At 37.3% G+C, this 25,251-nt stretch overlaps 1 protein-coding gene across 12 annotated transcripts in view; it reads left to right on the top strand.

The window, feature by feature from the left end:
• The window catches only part of UCHL3 (ubiquitin C-terminal hydrolase L3), a 111,327-nt gene extending 102,230 nt beyond the window's left edge, over positions 1 to 9,097 (top strand). For all 12 annotated transcript variants that reach the window (XM_072622292.1, XM_072622284.1, XM_072622281.1 and 9 more), the window contains 2 exons: positions 4,373 to 4,431; positions 8,857 to 9,097. In XM_072622292.1, the coding sequence (XP_072478393.1) occupies positions 4,373 to 4,431; positions 8,857 to 8,940 (143 nt within the window). In that variant the 3' untranslated portion in view covers positions 8,941 to 9,097. The remainder of the gene's footprint in view (positions 1 to 4,372; positions 4,432 to 8,856) is intronic.
• The last annotated feature ends 16,154 nt before the right edge of the window (positions 9,098 to 25,251 follow it).

The following is a 25,251-nucleotide window of genomic DNA, read 5'->3' as shown; positions in this document are numbered from 1 at the left end:
AGAATTTGTAAATGTGATTGTGGAACCATTATCAGCAAAAGAATCTGAAGAATAGGACAGATTCCAGAAGACAGGAAATAGACAGAGGTCCTGATTGTCAAAAAGGAGAAAAGAACAGAATCCAGAAAGGAGAGGTTACTGGTAAATTTCTAGAGTCAGGTGTATCCCAGACAAAATCAGCTCTTTCTTCCCTCTTAGCTCATCTCCACCTTCAGAATATGGACAGAGCTACCTTTTTTGAATTCCCCTCTTAGCTGGCCAGAGGAGCATGACTTTTCCCTTAGTCAGTATCTCTACTGCTTACCTTTTGCAGCTGTGCTCCATTTAAAACTCACGGTAGACTGAATCCTTCCTGAGACAAGAGTTGTTTCCCAGAAATACGTTAACTGAATTAGTGTGTAAAGACTTGTCTCTGTACAGAGAGATATCTAACAAGTCAAGTCAGCAAGGATTTAGTAAATGCTTACTATATGCTAGGCTCCATGCTTAGCAGTGGAGATAGAAAAAAGTCAAGAAGCAGTCCCTAACCTCAAGGAATTGGCAGTCTAATGAGGGAGACAGCATGCAGACATCTGTATACAAACAAGATAAACTGAAGATAATCAGAGGGAGAACTCTAGCATTAAGCAGGATTGGGAGAGACTTCTTATAGAAGGTAAGATTTTGGTTGAGACATGAAGGAAGCTGTGAGAGAGATGGTTGGGAGCCCCTACAGTTTAGTGGATAAGGAGGGTGACATGGTCAGACCTGAACTTCAAGAAGATTTCTTTGATTTAGGTTAGACTTGTGGAGAAAGGCATGAATCAGGGTGACTAACCACCAGGCTTTTGAAATAATCTAAGTCTGATGGCAGTTGTCATAAGGGAGAAGGGGGTGTTAAGGAAAGGTGTTATAAAGATAGAATCGACAGGACTTGGCAGCAGATCGGATATAGGGGGAGGGGACAGGGAGAATGAGGAGTCAAGGATGAAGCCTGGATGGCTGAGCAAGTTAGGAAGAGTGGAAGGTTTGAGGGGAAAGATAATGAGTTCAGTTCTGGAGAGGTTGAGTTTGAGATGTCTGTGGACATCCTTGAGGAACTTACATTCTAAGATGACTTCCCCTATTAGAATTAGAGGACAGGGACTGTTTGCCTCAGTATCCTCATCTGGTAAAATGGATATGATAACAAACGCACCTGCTTCCCTGGGTTGTTGAGAGAATTAAATGAGACAATACCTTTTTAAATACTAAGGTAGCATGTGTCCAAGAGACAAATATTATGCATGATGGTAAAATTATTATAATAAAAGTGGTAAGTCATACCCAACTTTATTGGATCTAGGATTCTGCTGATAGTATTTTTCACAAAGGCTCTATATTTCAGAATCAAAATATTGGGATGAGATAATACTGTCAAATAGTTTCCCATATTCTTTTGGCATTGCAGATTAAGATTATCAAAGTCAGTGAAAAGAAATTGAGAATGTAATGAGTCTTCTTTTTGGGGGGAGACCAACATTATTTTGTATTTTCTGTCTTTTTGTTCTAGATTTTAAAGTAGGAGAAAAAGATCATTCCATATGGGTTGTTAATATAATAAAGCTTTTCATAAGTTAAAAAAAACTTGACGTAGGATATTTTGCAGAGTTTAAAGTATATTGTGGTATATGATATTAGAGAAGACAAGGAAAAAACAAGTTAAATGTAGAAAATGCAAGCAATAAAGCACTTCCTATTTAATTTATGAGAAATGATCCATCTTACGGATTTTGCAAATGTTAACAATTCATTTTTAGTAACTGAGTTAGAGAATGTGTGGTTTTACCATGCAATGTGTGGTGATACCATGGAAAGTAATTTGAAGAATTCTGACATTAAAATACAAAATCACATTTAAGTATGTATGGATAAAATGAAATTATCAGTATTGTACCAAAATTGAGAAACTGAAAGTTTGATAACTATAATTTGCAAAACTTGGTCTTCGCACAATATAGATTTTTATGAGAATTGGAATATTTCTATTCTGATGTGTTTGTATGTCTATTAATCATCAGAAATATACATTTATGTATGTATGCATATATGTGAGGCATTCAGGGTTAAGTGATTTGTCTAGCTATTAAGCATCAGTCTGAGGTTGGTTTTGAACTCAGGTTCTCCTGACTCTGGGGCTGGTGCTCTATCCACTGTGCCACCTAGCTGCACCAGTACTTTTCTTTAAAAAATAAGTACCAAAGGTCTTAAAATATGCTTGTATGTTACATTTCAAAAATCTCCTTTATCAGCCATATTTAAAAACTGTTTAAAATCACATGAAATTCATAAATATATTCATTTTTACATAAAGAAATTGAATTTGTCACTGATTAATAAAAACTTTGAATTCAGTAAAGATAATGAGAGCTTAGGTCTGACCAAGACAATCTGAGTCACCATTTAGTGTGCTAATTTATATGAATTTTGTCTTAACATCATAATTAGTATGATCCAAAAGTGAAACATTGGCTCTTTCACACAGTGAACGTTGATTATGCACGACTCTTCTGCAATACAAAGCAGAAAAAGAACAGGTTCTTGCCTCTGAGTTTAAATACCAGTGGTAGATAATGACACAAACATGAATAACTAAAAATTATTTTGAACTGTGTGTATAGGAGAGAGACAAAGTGTTATGATAGATTGGAGGGAGAAGGTTCTATTCAGGGAATTCAGATTTTTTTGTCATATATTCTTAGCTTTTAAAACAACATTCTATCCCTCCCCCAAAACAAATTCATAAGTCTCTTATGATTAGTAAAAATTTCTGTTAAAACCTTTCCTAAAAGTGAATTTATCATCTTAATACTCTTTTAAGACTATGCATACTATATATGTATGTCTATACATATATGTGTATGAACATACACATACTGGACTGGTGATTTCACTGGTTTAGGGCCCTCCCAGGAAGGAAGCACCAGTTAGTGCAGGTCATCACCAGCTGTCCAAGATTTAGTCTGAGTTTGCTAGGGGCACTGTTTGGATTACATAGCCAGTTTGTGTCAAAACCAAGATTTGAACCCAAGCAGGTCTTATCTGATACTAAGACACCATAGCATCCTTTTGACTACATGCATACATATATAAACATATATGCATACTATGCACCTCTCATATGCCTGTGAGAAGCACAGCCTAGAGGAGAGACAGCTGGCTGCAAAGGCCTGTGTGCAAATCATGCCTCTGAGGTAAACCCTGATTGTTAATTGATGGGCACGTCACTTACCCTTTCAGTGCCCAGGGCATCTCTCTTAACACTAAATTGCCAAGAGGTTGCCATCTGTGTTAGTAGAGGGAATTTCTTTGCTTGAAATCATCTGTGCAGATGAAATTACAGGTCCAGTAAAAACAAAACCAAAAAACAAAAGCCTCACAAGAATGATCTTGAATATTAAGATATTTGGGTGTAACTTGAACCCTTAGTAGCTACTAGAAGTTTTCTTCCCAGCTGTAGTTTTTTCTTTCATTCTGTTGGTCATTATTCATTATCTCTGCCAGTGCTACATTTCACTGGACCAGATGATTGAGAATTAATTGTTTGTACACTTTTGGTTAAGAGCTAGTAGGTTTGGGGTTTACTTTCTCTGTTTTATATCTTAGACACAGTACTCAGAGACTATACTAATACTTTCGAGACATAATAAATATTTTTATTTGGATGAGTTTAAAGTAAAGACCATTAAGTTCTCATTTGTCTTACTCTGGTTGGAGGTAACCTGAGGTTCCTGGAGTTTAGATCAGTGAAGCCTAAGCTCTAGTTGGTATTTTGTAGCTGGAACGGTTCAAGTGTGGGCTTGACAGTGGTCTGCTTACATGTTTGAACACCGGCCTAACTTCATATCAGTTCAGTACCACAAGGGTGGCCACCAGGTGATGAATCTTCTTGGCCACACCAGTTTGTAAAGAAGTATGGGAGGGTGGCAGACTGCATCAGGGGAGACAGTGAGTGTCTCCCATGATGAAAGTTGGGTTCTTTTGAGGTACTGAAGTAATGTTTTCTTAATGGGGGCATTTTTTGGCCTTCTGTATAATAACAATGTGCATAAACATAATACTAATAATGAATATAACAACTTTTACTAGACAAACATTTTTTGCTACAAAGTATTTCTTTTCCAAATAGTTTGATTATTTTTTCTAACAAATTATATTTTAACTAATTGTTAACTCTTAAATATGGAAGGAAAATTAATAATTGTAAATGAAAAAATATGATATTCAAAATTTCTCTTAGTTTTATTATTTTAACTGTGCAGAATAAACTTTGGTATTACGCATTGTCTACAATTGTCTAGTTGTCTATAATTGAAGAAAATAGGAGTTCAATGTTGATCACTTTTTTTCCCAGACGGGCGCAAACCGTTTCCAATTAACCATGGGAAAACGAGTGATGATACTTTATTAGAGGTAAGAAGACATTTTTAATTGACTTTAAATCAAATGAACTTGAGAAAGACATCTACTTTTGTAGCTTTCTTGTTCTGTCATGCTCTCAGGACCTTACTATTTTTTGAAACCCTGGCAAAAAAATGAAATTGCCACTTGGTTTGTAGGTCCCCAAATGGGGTAAAAATGTAAAATTTGATTGAGGGGAAATAAATAATCTGTAAGCTTTATTTTAATGATAAATTTGGAGACTTGGGTAGCCAAGAAACCCAACTGCGTTTTTAAACATTTTTATATTTGGCAAATGATAAAACTATCAAGCTAAACATGAAGACACATTGTAGGTGTGAGTATGCTGCAACATATTAGCAAGAAAGAATTGTACCCCAGGGGTGATATAAATGATGTTATCAGAGATATATAATTTAGAGGGGATGTAGATTGGTTGTGTGTCAAGAGCAACAGATAACAACAGATGGATAGCTCATGTACTTCCACTGATAGCTGTGTGATTTGGGGAAGTTTCAAGCATGTTGGGTTGAGATTGGAGAATTCAGGAGTGGAAACAGACAAGAGTTTTACAGGAGGAGGATTCAATAGGTGCTGTTTGCACCAGTTAAGAAAGTGCCTGTGTGATGGGAACGCTGATCCACTTCAGTATGGTGTCAAATAGATCACCAGCCATTGCAATGTTCTGAAGTCATTTTTCAATTTTTTTTTACATTAAAAAAAACAGAATGAACATTTATTGAATGTCCATACTTGATACAGAGTGAGATGTAAAAATGAATGACAGTCTTGTCTACTATTTAAGCCAGAGCCTTGAGGAGCCTTTAGGTTGGCATTTTCTAAATATCTGCCTAAGGTTCAATCTACTGTTTTACGTGATACACTCAATGTTAAGGCAGGCACATCATCACAAGTTTTAGATTGCAATCTTTTAGACAAAGTGTTGATGATTTTTTAGACCTTTTAGGTAACAAAATTTATAGTTTTCTTTCAGGCCTTGGTAATTTTTTTTAGTTGCCACGAAGGTCCAAGGGAAAATTATGAAAGTAAGCAAAATTTGTCTTTTTTTGAATTGCTGCCTTTTTTCCCCAAGTCCTTCCACTACCTGCCTCTTCTCTAATCTTTAGATACTCTGTGCCCTCATAACCTCTGGGCCTTTGACTCTTGGGTATTGTCTCTTCTACCCACCTCTATCTCCTATTCCATCCTTCCCCTCTTCTTTTCTCCTCCCTTATTCAGTGTTCCTCCAAAGTTTATATTGCTTATCTGGATGTGGATAGATTGCTACTGATTATTAGATTAAAGTAAAGTAATTCACACTAAAGTATACCTTCTCATATACCACTCACATTTTTAAAGGGGAATGTATTAATCCACATGAGTTTCTGATTGGTAGAATGTATTGTAGGAAACATTTTAGAACAGAGACCTTACTTGATCCAGCATAGCCTTCTTTCTCCAAACCCACTGTCCCCCCTCCTCCCACAAACACACACCCCTCCACTCTACAGTTAACTTAATCAGCCAGTGTACATGGAATTAACCTTGAAGTACTGTAGCATCCAAGCCTCTCATCTTCAGGTCTTTGGGGATCAGAAAAACAGAGCACAAGAATATTGGAATCTAGGAGACATGAATCCATAAATAAAGCAGGATTTATGCCATTTTTTTCAACTGTTACTACAGTAATTGAAAGTATTTAGTACTACATTAAAAAAAGATAGTATAATTGCTTTAGAATAAGTAGCCTAAGATAGCAGTTCTTAAATTTTTTTCATCTGTGGACCACTGAGTCAAAGATGTTGGGGATTGCTTGCACCAATTATGGGAAAATCTTAATTCGCCAGAATTAAGAGGAAGAAAAACTGCTTTTTAGGAGGTGCCAGTGAGGAGTTTTTGTTTGTTTCAGGAACAATGGAGAGAATCCAGACCTGTGATTCCATCTATGTTGGGAACTCTTAATATGAATACGCCCTCCACCAATACAGATTAGTATCTCTGTGACTTACTGTCTTAGATAGTTGATGGAAGCTCTTTGATGTCAGGACTTGTCCACGGTCACACAGCTAATATGGGCCTGAGTCAGAATTTGAACCCAGGTCCTTTGGACACTAGGGCTGACGTATTCATTGTACTGAACTGCCTCTCATCAAGTGAGGAATAGTATATGTGAATTTTTGCAGTGAGAACATAAATGATTGACATTGTTATAAATATTAGATTCTTAAAAGCTCTACTCACAAGTTTAACCCATTGGTATGCTGGTACATATTTAACAACTTGCCCTCCCAAAAAATGTATGCACAACACACTTTTAAAGTTTATCTTCGTTATTAATATTTTCTCCATTCTTTTCTTGTCTTGACAATCAACAAAAACAAGTAAATTAATCCTTGATTTTTTTTAAATATATGATTTACTTATTTTTCAGTTCTTCACATTCACTTCCACAAGAATTTGAATTCAAAAATTTCTCCCCATCTCTCCCCACCCCCCACCCCAGGACAGCATGTCCCCATCTTCCCCTTCCTCCCGTCTGTCTTCCCTTCTATTACCCATCCTTCTTCCATCCCCCTTCCCCTCTATTTTCTTGTAGGGCAAAATAGATTTCTGTACTCCATTGCCTGTATAGCTTAATTTCCAGTTACATGCTGAAACAATTTTTAACATGCCTTCTTAAAGCTTTGAGTTTCATATTCTCTCCCTCCCTCCCTATGCACCCTCATTGAGAAAACAAACAATTCAGTATAGGTCATACATGTGTAACAGTGCACAGCACTTCCATAATAGTTATGTTGTAAAAGGTTAACCACATTTCCCTCTGTCCTATCCTGCCCTTCATTTATTCCACTCTCTCCCTTGACCTGTCCTTCCACAGTAGTGTTTGCTTCTGATTATCCCTTTCCCCAATTTTCTGTCCCTTCTATTATCTTCCCTCCTGTCCCCTTCCCCCTTGCCTTCCTGCAGGGTGAAATAGATTTCTGTATCCAACTGAGTGTGTGTTGTTGCCTCCTTAAGCCTAATCTCATGAGAGTAAGGCTCAATTATTTCCTTTCATCTCCCCCCTCTTCCCCTCCATTGTAAAAGCTCTTTCTTCCCTCTTATGTGAGATGACTTGCTACATACTTCCTTTCTCTTACTCCTAGTATGTTCCATTCAACAGTAAATTTTATTTTTTTTAGGTATTCTCCCTTCCTATTCATCTCACCCTGTGCCTTCTATTTGTTGTGTATGTGTGTGTGTCTCTATATATCTATATATATAGATATATACACACACATATATATACACACATATATACATGCATACACCCATATACATATACATACCTATACATATATAATATGCACATAAATACCTACCCATACACACCTACATATACATACACACACACACACACACACACACACATACACACATATATATATATATGTATTCCCTCTAACTACCCTAATACTGAAAAAGGTCACATGAGTTACAAATAACATCTTTCCATGTAGGAATGTAAACAGTTCAACTTCAGTGAGTTCCTTAAGGCTTCTCTTTCCTGTTTACCTTTTCATGTTTCTCTTGATTCTTGTATTTGAAAGTCAGATTTTCTATTCAGCTCTAGTCTTTTCAACAAGAATGCTTGGAAGTCCTCTATTTCATTGAAATTCCATTTTTTCCCCTGAAGTATTAATTATACTCAGTTTTGCTGGGTCTTGATTTTTAACATTTGTCAGTTTCTTAAGTATAAATGAAATATAAATTCTGAAATATAAACACTGAAAACAGTGACAGCTGGTTTTAGTAAGTTCCAGCATAACCTAGTTTAAAGGATTTTTTGGTAACTTAAGACCTGAAAATACAGTTTCCCATCAGCATCAGAGGAATGAGTTACAGCTCTTAAAAGAAATGAAGAGGTGTTAAAGTTGGGCAGAAATAGGAACTGGACTTTCTAGGAATGTGCTGCAGTTAGGGGTTTACTGGTAATGTTACCATTCACTCTCAAAGATTATTAACCTAGTTCCTTCTCCATTATGATCACCCATTCAGCCCATTTATTGTGCTAGTATATAAGCTAAGTAAAGTAACGTCTGGATTCTGAATGTAAGTTACAACATACTATCAGGCTAAATCAGGAGAGCTGGTTAAACATCAGAGGTTCTGCTTGCTTGGTCTTGCTCCTTGATGGTGCTCCTGGCTCCCCTCATGAAGCAGCTTCTGTTTGGAAGCTCCTTTTCTTTTTTAACTGCTGTAGTAACTCTGTGGAGCTGTGGAAGTATAGAAATAAGTCAATTTTGAGTCTGATTTTTTAGGATAACAACAGTCTGCTGTGTATAATTTGTGTAAATTAGAATAACAATTATGTGTTTACTTAGCAGCTGTCTTTGTTAGTGAAAATGGTTTTGTTTATGAACTGAGATATTATATCTTTATGTCTTTTGTTTATAGGATGCTATAGAAGTGTGCAAGAAGTTCATGGAACGAGACCCAGAAGAATTAAGATTTAATGCAATTGCTCTTTCCGCAGCATAACTTATACATAGTGGAAACACCAGTACTGTATTATTTGTAACAAAAATAAAATTCCTCTTGCCATACGCCAGTACTCACAAATTTTGATATTTTCATGATGATATTGATGATACTGACCAATAATAGTTTATGTGGATTAAACTTTGAATTAATCTGTGTTTTGTGTCTTTGTTCTCTTATAAGGTATGGAAGATCACCTGTCCTACTTTTAAAAAATAAAATCCAGAGTAACATAAGTGGCCCTCACAGTTGTACTCTCATGTCAGCTAGTTTGTGCAAATACAATATTGGAATTAAATTCAAGGGTACATAATTTCATTGCTGTGGACATCTCCAGTGCTGCAGATTTCGACCCCTTTGTATGCCTTATGAAAGAATAACTTAGTAATCTCATCCTCTCCAATGAGTTCAGTTATCATCTCTGTGCATGTACATCCCCTATCTAAGCTGTCTCCTGAGCTCATTTCTACTTCATCAGTTGCCCATGGAACACTTCCCACTGCATGTTTCATAGGAATCTAAAATCCGTGTCCAAAATGGAACCCATTATCTTCACCTATGTCCCCAAGCTCCACCCCTGCCCTTAACATCTATTTCTATTAAGCTAACCACCATTTTTCCTGACTCCTCCCCTCAGATCTAGTCATTTGTCATATGTCTGTGCTGCCAAACATCTCTTACATCTTTCCCTTTCTTACACGGTCACCTCCTTAATTTAGATGCTTATCCTTTCTTACCTGGAGTATTGTTAATAGCCTCCTGATCTCCCTGCCTCAAATCTCTCTTCTACAATCCATCTTCCACATAGCTGCCAAGGTAATATTCTTAAAAATCTGACCTTGTCATTCTTGCTTCAAAAGCTTCAGTGGGTACCTGTTCTTCTTAGGGTGAAGTACAACCTCCTCTGGCATTAAAGGCCTCTTTAATCTGGCTTCAGTCAACCTTTCCAGACTTAATACACAGTACTCCTTCTTCACACTGTGATCCAGACAGGTTTCTTGTGTACTTCAACATTTCACCCATCTTTGTGCTTTTGCAAAGCAGTTTCTATTTCTGCATACTATCCCTCTTCCATCCTGACTGTTGGAACTCCTAGGTCCCTTTCAAACTTTCACGAAGTGCTACTTACTACATTGCTTGACTCCTCCACTAAGTTGCTAGTATTCTCCTTCCCAATTTACTTTATCTGTTATATTTAATGTGTGTGTGATGGCTTCACCATATAAGCTCTTTCAGGTCAGGAACTTTAAATTTTTTCTTTTGTATCCCTAGCACTTGGCACAGTGTTTGGTACTTAGTAAATGCTTAATGGTTGTTCTTCAGCTGTTTTAAAGTTACAAAGTACTTAAGCTCACAACCATGAGGTAGGCATTGTAAATGTTGCCATCACCCTGGTTTTGCAGTTGAAGAAATAGACTTGGAGAGTTTAAATGCCTTGCTTATTGTTATGTAGGTAGTGAAAGTTGGTAACTTTTTCCAGTTCCTATACTCTTCTCACCATAGCAAATGACCTCACCACTAAAGTAAAAGTGCAGAAGAGGTATGAGGGCAAAATTGCTATGTGCTTCCTAATTGGGGAAAAGTCATTATTGACAGTGGGGTTCAGGAAAGGTGTCCTCAAGGATATCCCATTTGGGATGTGTTTTAAAGGCTAAGTAAGAAGGCATTCAGTAGGTAAAAGGGGACATTCTAGGCAGAGAGTAGTTTCACCAGGGGCATGAAAGCAAGAGAGTTTAAAGGGTATTGAGGTAGCAGTAAAGGGGGCAGTGAGTATCCTCCAGCTAGGCGTGAACACAAAGTGAATGGAAGGGAACTGGTTGAGATAAGAATAAGACAGAATAGATGTAACCACCAGAAGTGGTTGAGTGCATGTCCTCTGGTTCCAAGAACACGTGTTCCTTTTGTTTCACCATTCTGCCGTCTCCTATAGATCTGGAGCTCCAGGAATAGGTCAAGGATAGAGATTTGTGAGTCATCGTGTTATCAAAGCTTTAGGAGTGAATGATATCACCAGGGGTGTCACTAATAAGACAAAAACTCATTTAGCTGATATCTTCCCTCACATAAAGTTATAAAAGACAAATAGTGTTGGAGAAAATGAAAAGAGGCGCATTGCTATGAGGGAACTGTGAAGTGATCCAGCTATTTCAGAAAACTTTGGAATTTTATGTGAAAAGTTGCTAAACTATTCAAACACTTCAACCAAGGACATCGAGTATATATAGGTATTGAGGATACCTAGATACTCTCAGATAATTCAGTTGATGTGGTATGTGTTTTTTCTTTTGATGCTCTCTTTGGTGATGCAAATAACAACCCATCAAGATCTCTCTGTTTTGTGTGATTCACAACCCATCCATGGCCATCCAAACACGTACGCCATACGGGTCCATTCAACATTCTAGAGGTCATCCATCCCCTCACTTCTTCTGACATCACATATATGTATGCACACCATACATGCCAAAATAGGCATAGCACAACTTTGTGGTAATGGGGGGGGCGGGGAACAAATGGCTGGAAGAATGTGGCATTCGTTGAGAAACAGTTGAATAAATTGTGACATTTTGTAATGGAAATACCATTGCAAACTATGGTAAATTATGCGTAGTAATTGAAAATAAATGCTCATTTTATGAAAGGGGGAGATAAGGGACCCATGGGTATAGAATGTTGCATGTGCTGTTGCACAAGTCAGTTTGACTTAACTATTTTTCTTTGTTTGCAAGGTAAGGTCCAATACCTCCCAGCCTCAGTATTCTGTAGGATGGCTTAGGTCTCTCCTTACGGGGTTGTTAAGGATCCAGGATCCAGTCACATGTCATTCAATTCAGTGTTGTTTTCATTTAAATATTGATTAAAAACCTTTTTATTTTTTTTTATAAAGTACTATGCCAAGCACTTAGGGTGAAAAGACAAAAGTGCTCTCAGGATTACAGTTTGTGTGTGAGAATGAAAACATGTAGAGATAATAATCTTGTCATTGAATTGTTTCAGCCATGTCTGACTCTTGGTGGCTCCAATTGGGGTTTTCTTGGCAAAGCTACTGGAGTGGTTTGTCATTTTTATCTTCAGCTCATTTTACGAAAGAGGAATTGAGGCAATTGAGGGTTAAGTGACTTGTCCAGGGTTATAAATATCTAACGTTTATATAGCACTTTAAGGTTTACAAAAATGCTCCACATATATTATCTCATTTGTTTGGGATAAGAAAATACAGGATAGTTTTAGGAAGAAAGGAGCTCTGATAATTGGGGGAAATCAGGAAAGGATTTTTACCAAGGAAGTAGTGTCTGGGTGACTTGAAGGGAGCTAGAGAAGCCGAAGTTATGAGACAGCCTTCCAGACTTGGGGTCTACATGTGTAAAAATATGGAAATGAGATGTCATGTTGAGTTCAGGGAAATGCCAGCAGGACAGTTTGAAGCATGGGATGCATGACAGGGAGGAGTGTGGAATACATCTAGAAATAAAGTTAGAAACCGTATTTTGGGGAGCTTTGTATACCAGACCAAAGAGTTTGATATGGTGGTATAAAATGCTGATTGCCAAAATTCTTTCATCAGGTGATTGGTATGTAGGCTGAAGGGTTGAGTCAGGAAAACAAAAATTTAGTTTTGTTTGTTTGCTTTTTGCTCCTTTTGCAATGCTGACCCTATCATAATGAATGGACTGAAGATATGAACCTGGAGACAAGTCTGGTGGCATTTCAGAACTCTGTTCTTGTCTCTCTGTTCAACATTTTAGTAGATGATTTCAATAAAGCTACACATTCTCCCTTATTATTTGGAAGGGGAGTACTGAAATATGTGATGCTGTATGCTGTATATTTGATGTTATGTACTAAATATGTGAAGCATTTCATCATTTCTTGTAAAACCAGTAATCTAGAAAAGAAGATTGACTTTCTTTGACTTAATTGTAGAGAGATGCCTCTAAGGACTCTATAAAGCCCTAATAGAAACCGTGGTATGTTGTGGTCTGTTTATAATATTTATAGAACATAGTATACCCAGTATCTTCCCACCAGCGTGAGACCATGCCAACCCTTCCATACTGTCTTGCCTCCACTTTGCATCTTTCCTTCATGTATTCTCTTCCCCCATTAGAATAAGCTCTTTTAGAGTAGGGACTATTTTGATTATTGATTTGTGTCTCCAGAGCTTAGCACAGCACCTGGGACATAATAAGAGCTTAATAAACACTTCCTTCGCTTATCCAGTACCATATGATTAGAAGTTATAATCTCTGTTTCTGTGCTTTAAATTTTACACTTGAACATACCTTAAATTAAAACTATTTTAAAGTGTGGTGTGTGGTAGCATTTTGGGTTTGGGGTTTTTGTTTGTTTTACAAAAGTACATTTTTAGCAAAAAAAAATCCATTTAGAAATGATACGTATGCATGTTGAGATTGCACATGTTAGGTAAACTTCCATTGCTAGGACAGTTAGACTATGTATAGATAAAAGCATCACTAGTTTAGTGTTTTTTCTTAAATGACCTTAAAGTTTGGTTATTAGCCATTAAAATTGTTTTTCTGCTGCCTAAGCCTTCAAAACTCTTATAAAAACAAACCATAGAGTATGTTTGATCATTGGTCAGTTAACCCCAAATTCACAAATTGGCTATGCCAGTGAACTCCCCCTGGTGAGTTAGAGGATCTGGGAGCCTGAAGGTTTTCTTTCCTCGTCTCATTTTGCACTCACAGGAAATTACAAAGCCAGCCCATTTCCATAAGGATAAATAGAACTTTGTTTCAATAGGCCCCTTTACTTAATATAATTTGTATTGAGAAAAATGTACATTTAAATCCCATATGCAGGAAGAAAGCATTCAGCAAAGGGGGTAAATGATCTTTTGTGTCTGACCAAGAAGCCATGAAATCTATTCCCTATATTTTTTAGTCAAAGATTGAAATAAAGTCAAAGATCTAATCAAGGATTCCAGGTGAAATAAAACCAATTTGAAGTGTGAACTTTGTATTCGTTACAAGAGATTTTTAAAGCTAATTCAAAAGGAAAATGAATATTAATTATATGTAGCAAATTTTAATCTAAGTGCTTTTCATCTTAGGACAAGATTCTCTGGGAAGTAGTATAGTTAAAAAGAAAGACCTAATCGTCTTAACATTGAATGTTTGCACAGTGCTCTTGGAACAGTACTACCAGTGAAATTATTCATAATAGCTAAGTGTGGAAAATGCTGATTTCCTGATAAGCAGAAAACCAAAATGCTTTCATCCGGTGATTTATATGTAGACAGAAGAGTTGAGTTAGGAAAACAAAAATGTAATTATTCTTTCTGCTCCTTAGCTTTTCGAATGTTGACCCTGTCGTGTTTTCATTGCTGAAAAGCTGTCTGGAAATAGATGACTCCTAAACCAAGGTGCATCGTAATTGTTACTTACTTGAGGTTACCGTCATGGAAGACAGCTAAACTCCCATTGGACATAGTTCAGGGAATGTTGGAGCTCCTCTGCCTCTAAACTGTGGGATATAGATCAAGAATGTTGGAACTAGTGCTTAGAAGTCATTTAGTTCGGTCCCCTCACTTTAGAGATGTGGGAACTGAGGGTCACAGAGGTAAGGGAACTCAACCAGATTACACAGCAAGTTAGCCTTCAGACAACAAGCGTAACCCTTTTTCCACAATAGAAAGAAACAGGAAAAAGCTGAATACTCTGCTGATGGATGTATCCTGACCAGTGTTTCTTGGGGTTTTAGAGGTGATATTGTCCTAGATTGTAGCATTTTAAAAGAATTATGGTTTATATTTTTCTTAATTATTTTTATTTACATTATTAACTGCAGTCCTCTACTATTTCTTGATGTAAAGGTGATTTCAAGTCCACTAAGATATGCCAGTGGCGTTCAAGGTCTTGAATATTCCTATGAAACCTGGTAAGACTTAAATGAGGAGGAGTAACTGTCTTCTAAAGAAGGGGTGAAAGAGGAAGGGAATAAACATTTATATATTTTTTACTACATAAATAGGCACTGTACTAAGCACTTAATAGATCATAAGTACTTTGACAGGGAGGTGCTGTTATAATCCCCATTTTACAACTGAAGAAACTAAGGCAAACAGGTTAAGTGACTTGCCTAGGGCCACACAGCTAGTAAGTATCTGAGGTACTCTTCCTGACTCTAGGACCACCACTCTATGCGATGCACCACCTACCTAAGTTTGGAGATGCTTCTCACTAAAAGATTGGTTCACTAGCCTTTGAAATATTGAAGAACTCTATTGATACAACCCAATGGTGAAAAACATTTCAGGAACACACCTGAGAGCTCTTTTAAAGCACGAAGAAAAAGGAAACCAAAATAATGAAAAGCAAATCTCCGTTCCCAGATGTGAAAAACATTCTGTATTGTTATACCCTTTTATCAGTAACAGCCCCATTGGGTAGGGGAAAGGAGTTCTTTTTCATCATTGTGTATATCTAGCTGACATAAAGTTAATAGCAGGGCTTTATTTACTATCATACTACATGAGCTAAAGGACAGGAGCTCTCAGCATCCCACACATGTTCTGCGCCTCACAAGATGAAAGGCAGAGCGCTAGAGGGTTTGTTCGTATCTTAGACATAAAAGGCTAGAAGGGCTGTAAATCAGGCTGCTTTTAAAACGCTGTAAAACCCGTCTGTTGGAGAGTTGTGCTGCATTTTGCTTGGCTACTTGTGGTGGACAATGGCAGAAAAAATAACAAGAAATATATAAAAAGGTTATGTCAAAATTTCCCCGAGGGTTAAAGAAGACTCATTTTGAGAAAAACCTGTAACTTCATTTTATTGGGGTGTTTTTCCCTTCCACATATAAAATAGTAAGTACTTGAAACCAAAACATGTCATTTACCTTCTCTCTCCTTTCCCCAACGCACATACTTGGTTACAGTGCACTTAGGTTATTAGCGATTTCAAGCCATTTGAGTCTCTTACTAATAGGCCTAAAGCATGGTCTGCAGATAATTTAAAAGATTCATTCTTAAGAGATAGATTTCTTTTATGAACAAAATGCCTTAAATATTTATCTCTGTTTCAAATATGAAACAACAAAAAGTAGCTCTCTATGCCATATTCTGTTATGGCTGGTAATTGGGCACATATGAGGTATTTAAGATAAGAGTGTAATAATACTGCAAACAGTTTTTAAAAGAATCTGGAAAAATCTGGTTTTCATACAAAATAAGCTTTTAAAGAATGGCTGTTTTAAGCTAATTAATCCGCTTTCCTATCTGGGCCTCCACTTTTTTTCCCTGTCTTCACGAACTCTTCTTTGAGGGTTGCTGTAGCTCCTACAAATATTTCAGGACGGCTTTTGGCCTCTCTTTAGGGAGTAACCAGAGGTTGTCTTCTTTCTCTGCATGGAATGTCTACAGAATGTGCCTGTTCTTTTGTTGCTAGATTAATAGAAAATAGAGGTAGAGAAGAGAACTCCCCGTTATTCATCTCGTCATGAAGAGCTGCTGTAGAGGAGATGGTTTGGCGACTGACTAACCCGGCTTCAAAGTGTTACTTAGGGGGCCTCTCACAATGATTCGGCTATAATCCTTTTTATTGAGGATAAATACCAAAGTTTTGTGGAAGTGAAAGGGAAGTTCTACAAATTCTTAATGCCGGTTACATTAACTCACTGATAAAACTCATGTCTTAACATAGGACTGAATTCCACAAGTCAGGGCTGCTACCAATACAATCAAATATTCTCCATGACCTTTAGTAATAATAGAGAGCTTTGAGTTGTTTAAAGTACTTCACAAATATTTTCTAATTTGATTCTCACAACAACCCTGAAAATTAGGTGTTAATATTATCCCTAGATTACAAATGAGGAAACTGAGGCTGAAAGGCTAAGTGATTTGCTAAGGTCCTCACAGGTAGAAGGGGTCTGAGACGAGATTTAAAGTCAGGTTTCCTCATCTCTCTTTCCAGTGCACCACCTGTACTTCAGTACTCCAAGCGTCAATGTAGCTAGTCTCTCCATCAGTGCAGATTGAAACATGTCTGTGGTGTAGGTGGCCCTGTGAGAGTTACTGTGGTCAAAAAAAAATTCATGACCTTGCAGCCAACCTGGTGAGGAGCCTTTTCCAAAGTATTCAGGCTAGTCTTTAAACAATAGACATAAAGACTCTTTGAAATCAGATTAGTTTCAATAGCAGGACTGTACATGAAGACTTTGCAGTCAACTAGAACCTGCCAGGGCTTGTATTCCACTGGCAGTAGTCTTTAAGAATCCAGGGTCACCTCCACCAAAATGAAACAAGTGCAGTGCTTTTGTGGATGGGACCTTAAAAACATAACACTATCAAAGTCTTACAAATTTTTATAGCTATTTAAATACAAACATAATCACTTTTTGAGGTGATGTCATACTTGTGTCTTGGAAATATATTCATTTGGCAGTTGTACGAAGGATGGATTGGAGAGGGGAAAGACTGAAAGCTATCAGACTAAGAGGCCAAGTGAATTTATTATCCCCATCTTGTAGATGAAACAATTAAAGGGATAGGGATTTGTATATAGTCATCCTAGTTAATGTTAGAGCCCCAAATCCAAATCAGAAGCCCTTTCCTCTATCCCATGTGGCAGAAGGCATTTACTGAGCATGTATAGTGCTGAAAACTGAGAAAGATAGAGAAGTATATCATATAGTCCTCTGGTTGACTTTTAAAGTCCTTCATAACCTGGGCCCCTCCTACCTTTCCAGTCTTATACCTTATTCCCCTCCACATGTTCTACATGAACCCATGCATAGTCACTGGCTGTCCACATGCCTGGAATTCTCTCTAGGCTTCCTTCAAATCTTAGCTAAAATCTCACTGGGTGCAAGAAATTTTTTCCAGTTCCCTTAATGCTAGTGCTTTCCCTTTGCTGATTATCTCCAATTTATCCTCTGTGTGTGTGTGTGTGTGTGTCTACACACACACACACATACATGCAGGTTCCATACATATCTTATTTATACATGGTTGTTTGCATTTTTTCTCTCACATTAGATTATAAGCCTTTAAGGGCAGGGACAGTTTTTTTGCCTTTTTCTCCCCCCAGTACTTCTCACAGTGTACAACACTAGAACCAAACATGAAACTGATTGGTTCAAGATTCAGAAAGGAATACTTTCTGAATAATAATAGGCTATATATTGTCACTGTATTTAACTTTTATGCAGAGTACATCATGTAAAATGCCAGGCTGAATAAATCAAAAGCTGAATTAAGGTGTCCCAGACCAGTACCAGCAATCTTAGATGTGCAGATGATACCACTCTGATGGCTGAAAGTGAAGAAGAATTAAGAATCCTTTTGATAAACCGTGAAGGAGCAGAGTGTAAAAGCTGGCTTGGAGCTAAACATTAAAAAACAACGAAGATCATGTTATCTGGTCCCATCACTTCCTGGCAAATAGAGGGAGAAGAAATGAAAGTATTTTATATTCCTGGGCTCAAAGATCACTGTGGACACTGTGGACAACCATGACATTAAAAGACACTTGCTCCTTGGAAGGAAAGCTATTGCAAATCTGGATAGTGTATTAAAAAGCAGACATCACCTTGCTGTCAAAGGTCCACATAGTTAAAGGTGTGTTGTTTTTTTCATGTATATTTGTGAGAATTGGACTATAAGGAAAGCTGAATGCCGTGAATCGATGCTTTCAAATTGCAGTATTGGAGAAGACTTTTGAGAGTTCCTTGGGCAGCAAGGAGATCAAATCAATTAATACTTAAAGAAATTAACTCTTACTCTTCATCAGAAGGGTAAATACTGAAGCTGAAGCTTAAATACGTTGGCCACATAATGAGAAGATAGGATTCAGTGGAAAAGACCCTGATGCTGGGAGACTGAAGGCAAAAGAAAAAGGGGACAACAAAGGATGAAAAGGATAGTTTCATGGAAGCAGTGAATGTGAGTTTGGATAGACTTAGGGAGATAGTGGAGGATAGTGGAGAAGGGCCTGATGTGCTATGGTCCACACTGGTACCGTAGAGTTGGACATAACTGAGTCACAGCACCAACAAAGAGCACTACAAGGTTCTTAATAAACTCTTATTGACTGATTTGCATTGATTTCTTGAGACAAGCAAAAGAGCTTTCCAGGTACTGATTAATTAAGTACCTACGTCATGTCTCTCCGATCTGCTCCCTTCTCTCCACTCACAATATCATTATCCTAGGTCAGGTACTCATCATCCCTCAATTGTGCTGTTGCTGTAGCCTCCTGGGTTAAGAAGAATATTTATTTTAGGCTAGAGTAGTTTCCTTTTAAGGGAACAAGTTAGACAGTCATCAGGACTTGGTTAGCTCGGATGACTTGGAATATAAAAATCCCATCCTATGTGGACATCGGCCTCAGAAGCTTTAGCCAAATTTTATTACTCTGTGGGGGAATTCCTTTCTGATCTAGCCTTGACATTGCCATTGCTGTGGTAAATGAGGAATCATTCTGTCAGCTAGGAATTGTATCCTTTTTCACCTTAATCTGAGTAAAATTGATTTTAATTGCATGTTACGGTCCTTGAGAGTTTGCATTGCATTCCAGTTTTGAATCTCAACCCTCAGACAGGCTAGGCCTGGCGCAGAATATTTCCTAGTTGTTTCCCCTGTTTTTAGGCTATCCATTTCCAGTCTGTCCTTTATATAGCTGCCAAATTAATATTCCTTTGATAGAGAGCTAATCATGTCACTCCCCTTCCCAGAAATCTTCATTAGCTCCCTATTGCTTCTAAGCTACAAACTTCTCAGTCTGACATTTAAAGACCTGGACAATATTACTCCCACCTACATTTCCAGACATTCAACACAATTTAACACACTTTATAGCCCAGCCAAGCTAGCTTGCTAGCTATACCCTGAAATGACTTGCCAAATTCTATCTTTGCATTGGCTGTCCCCCATGCCTACAATGGATTACCTCCTCATCCAAGAGCCTTGGAATCACTTAACTTCATTCAAGGTTCAGTTCAGTCCCCTCATATATGAAAGCTTTTCTGATCCCAGAGTTACTAGTGCCCATTCGCTCCTCTAATTATCTTGAATTTAATTATCCATTTATGTTTTGTACTCTTCTAATAGAATGTAAGGTCCTTGTAGGCAAAACTATTGCATATATGCTTCTCTAGCTTCGAATCCTTGGAGAGTTCCTAGTACACAGTGGACACCAAATATATGCTTATTGAAAAAAATTGAATTGAATGTGGACTATGAATTATAGGTTCACTCTATAATAATATCAGCCAAAAATTCAGGGAGAGATGGCAATATAATAGAAAGCATGTTGGATTATGAGCTAAAAGAACTAGCTAGATTACTGGACCTCAATTTCCTTTATCTGTAAAATGAGAGAAATTAGCTTTGATGATTTCTATAGACTGTTTCAGCTCACTATTTGATAATTGTAATCAATAAATATTCAAGCTTGCCTTTCCAGACTTATTTTACTATTCTTTCTTCATGCTCCGGACAAACTGGTCTCCTTGTTTGTGTACCAAATCAGAATTCCATCCTTCTTTCGTGCCATCCTCCATCCCTGAAATGCATTCTCTTCTTACTTCTACCTTTTAGAGTTTCCTTCCCAATGTGGCTCCTGACATCTCCAACTGAAATTCTTTCCTGACCCCTCTAGTTGTCAGGACACTGTCCTGTCTCAAATTATTTTGTATGTGTTTTTCTGTGTACATATTGTTTTCCTCCCACCCCCACCTCACTAGAATGTAACGAGGGCAGGCACTGTGTTTTGTTTTGTCTTTGTATCCCCAAATGCTTTGTGTATAGACTAATAAATGGTCAATGAGTAAATAAATAAATGATGTTTCAAAAAGGATTCTTATTTTCAGTGAGAAGCTGATGTCCTAACAATTTTAACATTCCATGAGCTACCAAAAGCTACTAAGAAAAAATTCACTCCACCTCCATTTAAAGAATTTGAATTAGAAAGTTGATTTTTACTAATAGGGATTGATGCAATTAAAGTATTGATATGACCCTAATGACTTTTGAATTACATATGGATAAAAGAAAGAGATAACTAATGGACATATCTTCCATGTATTCTCATCATTGTCTCAGTATTCAGAAAATGAATTCCTCAGAAAATGAGGAAGGTGCCCAGCACGTTGGGTGAACCACGTGTTGAAATTATGGAAGGACATGATCAGGAGTCTTATAGGATGGGAAAGTGTGATTGGACTAACATCTACCATCATTTCTTAACAACATGGGTTAGGTCTACCCTTCCTCTTTCCCTCCTGTGTCAACTTTCTCAATAAGGAAACAAAATTGTTCCCTATCAGCTTTCCTGGCAGCTTCCTCCTTACCTAGAGTCTAAAAAGTCCCAGCTATATAGTTTTCTGGGCCTTTCCAATTTGATGGGTTTCTGAAAACCCCAGGAGTCACTAGGTCTTTCATAACTTCTTAACTCTGTTTATCTTGTGGAGATGAGGCGGCTGCATCAAAAAAAGCTGCTTGTTACTTATCCTTCTTTTGTTAGGGTAAAGCAAATCTGCCTTTGCTAACTGTTCAATTTCTTGTGAGTACCTCATTTAATCCCCAAACTGAACCTGAACAGAAAGTGCTGATGTTGGAGCTGCCTCCAACAGCAGATATGGGTGGCTTGAGAAATGTATAACGAACCCACACTGATGAAAGCACAGGTCCTCTCGAGTATTTGGGTAAGTATAAGATAGTTAACTGTGGTCTGACTGGGTGTATTGCTGCAGTTGCATGTGGGCACTATGGGATTTAAACCCAAGTCTTCCTGATTCCAAATTCAGCTCATTTACCACTTTGCCAGGCACTCTTAACTTCACTTAAATTGAGATTAAAAAACAAAGTTTGTTTAAGTAACTTGGAATCCTTATTATGGTATAGAGACAGAGGGTATAGGAGGAGTAATATCCTAGCATCTGCCCCTTTGCAAGTTAGATTAGCTTTTCCTTAAATGGAATTCAAATTCTCCTAGAGAGTTGGTTGGTTCAAGGGGATTGAAGGTTCACACTGTCACCATTTATTAGGGCCTGATGCAGGCACTCTTAGTTTAGGTTTGATCTGGGGATGAAATGGGGCACTTGTAAGTCATTGAACAATTATTATGAGGAGACTCACTATGGAAGATATTTTCTGTCTCTTCTCCATGCTTTTGCATGGTTTGTCCCGAATGTCCAGAATGCTCCTCTTCCTAAGAGTATACAATAAGGATATAGGAGCTCTAAAAGTATGCAACACACATCTATTTCCCCATCCCACTTCTCACTCTCTACCATACATATCTATACCTTGTCCCCATATGGAAATGTTTCTGGTCAGCAGGGTAGGATATGGTGACCTGGGAGTCTTCAGACATTTTCAAAGCATAGGGGGCTCCAGACTCCACTTATGTAGGACTTTTTATTCTCTTAGATGTTTAGATGACCAGGAAGCTATGTCAAGGGGGAAAGGGACCAATCAAGTCCCAAGACAGTTCTGTTGCCTTTTGGGGGAAACAATGGAGACCTTGGTTCTAACATACTATGTGCTGTTCACCCTAGTGGAAAGCAGCCACAAGGAATTCTAGACCAGTTCTCTGATGCTTGGTTTGTGGATTGTGATATGGCAGTTTGGCAAGTGAGCTTTATTCAACTCAGTCAGCTCCAGATTTCCTCAATGCCTCTGTTTGTTGAAAATCCTTCTTCTGTTTTGGCTAAATAAATCTCCTCTTGCTAACTGTTGAATGACCTCTGAGGGTCTCATTTTGTTCCATCATCTAGCCTAAACTACTAGGGGACTGCTTTGAGTCAGTCACAAACCAGAAGAGAGGGTAAAAAACGGTTGAGAGGGGAAAAGAACAATAACATTTTGATTGGTGCTCTCCCACATTAACGTTGATTTGATTCAACTCTGTTAATAACAAATATGCAATAATTTGTTCAAACTTATGATCATAGACCTTGGAAATCTGAAAATTTGCCTCTGTGGGATTTAAAAAAAAATTGTACCCATACACCAGCACAGATATTTCATATGCTGTCCTCGCCTGATGATTATTAACAAATATAGTTTTCTGAGATTTCAGTTTTTTGTTATCACTTGGATATCTTTTAGAAAGGTAAAATGAGATAGCAGAAAGAGCTCTGGATTTGGAGTTAACAGAGATCTAGGGACAAATCCTTAACAGACTGATTTTACACTATTCCTCACTGTTCTACATTCCAGTTAAAATGACTCACTTGCTTTCCCTTATGAAGGAAGACATCTCCATGTCTGTCTCGAATGTCTAGAATGCTCCTCTTCCTTATCTCTTAGAACTTTTAGCCCCCTTCCAGGCTCATTTCAAACACTGGTACCTCTTCAAAACCTTTCCTGGTCTTTGGGGTTGCTAGTATTCTCTGTACCATATTTACTTTATGCTCCTGTTCCCTCCTGATACAATGTGAGCTCCTTGAGGACAGGAACTATTTCCTTATTGTCTTTATATACTTAATGCTAAGAATGGTACCTAACATGAAGTAGCACTTAATAAATACATATTGAATTACTTACCTCAGAAGAATATGTGAAATGTGAACAAAATGTATTGTAAGCTAGAACTTGATTATATAAACATTGAATTCAACGCTGGCTGAAGTCAAAGAAAATAACAAAATGAAAGCTCTGGTTCTTATTATTCCTAATGTCTAGAATGAGTTGCAGGCAAGTCCTCAATAAACATTTATTAATTGCCTCCTATGTGCCAGGAGCTGTGCTAAGGACTGAAGATACAAGAAGAGGCAGTCCTTGCTCTCAGGAAGCTCACAAGTCTAATGTTAAGAAGACAAAATCTGTACCTGTTTCCTTCCTGCCCATTCCAATAAATAGATAATCAATTTAAAAATGAGCTTCTGTAGATTCACCTAAAGCTAGGTAGGTATCATTTAGAATAAGAGTCTGATGGAATGAAGTAGAGAGATTCTGTTGAAGAGAAGGCAACATAAGAAATGCTTTCCCTTTGGGACAAGGGCTAAACATTGCCCTTGTGATAAAGGTATCCTAAAAATTTGGTTATCTATTAACCAGATTTGGTTACCTATTACAGCTTAAGCTAATTTGAAAGTAGGTCTAAAACAGGTCTCAAGGAACAGAAGTATATATTCATAATCTGAATAATAATTCAGATGCCTTACTAGAAATATGGAATGAACTGAACATATTTCATCTCCACAAATAAAGCATTTTTCTCTCTTTCTGGCTCAAAACTTGTTTGACTTGAAAAATCCAAAAATAGCTTCAGTAAGCAGACATACAATTCTACAAGACTGATTGGAATTTTTGATCTTTCCTGTAATAATACTATACCTCTGTCTTACTGCTCATTAGGAAAAAATGCAGCACAAATTTTTATCTAAATCTTTGACTTGAAGGGGTCAGGAATCCTGTTTTTCTTTCTGAATAACCATGTTTACACAATCTGAATTACCCTAAGCAATTCTATCAGCATTCCAAATGATTATTATTCATGCTTCGTTTAGAGGTATTGAATTTTTTAAAAAGCAGTTTGGTATGGTGAATGGGAATGGAATGAGATCAGATACGTTCCACATGCATATGGGATAAGCCAATTTAAACTTGTCATTTACGCTAAGGTAAAAATAGGCATAGAAGTAATCAATACAATATCTCCATTTTGTAACTTTCTGTCACTGCAGCTGGGTTTCTTATCTAAAGATCAGAGCTATCTCTAGGGTATAGAGAAGAAAGGTAACTATACTGACTATATTCTGTTTCTGACCACATGGGCTGCATTTGGCTATTCATGAAAGGGAAGGGATTAAAACATCTGACACTAATATACATGTAATTAGTCAGTACTTACAATTAGTCCCCAATTTGGAGGAGGGGGGAATATATGGACAGTCTTTTGCTTACATCCCTCACTGCTACCCCTTTAACATAGTGGGCAAAGTAAAGCAAAATGAGTCAAAATGACCCTCTCTCTCCTCTATATATCCTACAGGCTGGTATTTAAGGCTCTCATCAAACTGAATCAAACCATCCTTTTCAATCTTCATATGACTTCTTTAAAAAAAATGATACCTTTATTTTTATATCATCTAGATTTCCTTTTTTTGTAAATTAATTTATTTGTTTTTAGTTTTCAACAATCACTTCCATAAGTTTAAAATTTTCTCTTCTTCCTTCCCTCCTCCCTCTCCAAAATGGTATGTAATCTTATATGGGTTCTACACATGCATTCCTATTAAACACATTTTCACATTAGTCATATTGCATAGAAGAATTACAATGAATGGGAGAAACCATGAGAAAAACAAAACATAACAAAGGAGAAAAGAGTCTGCTTCATT

Source organism: Notamacropus eugenii, chromosome 6 (genome assembly GCF_028372415.1).
Source record: "Notamacropus eugenii isolate mMacEug1 chromosome 6, mMacEug1.pri_v2, whole genome shotgun sequence".
In the NCBI taxonomy this organism is placed as follows: domain Eukaryota; kingdom Metazoa; phylum Chordata; class Mammalia; order Diprotodontia; family Macropodidae; genus Notamacropus; species Notamacropus eugenii.
Note: the sequence above shows the minus strand (reverse complement) of the source record. Positions and strands in the feature narration are given on the sequence as shown.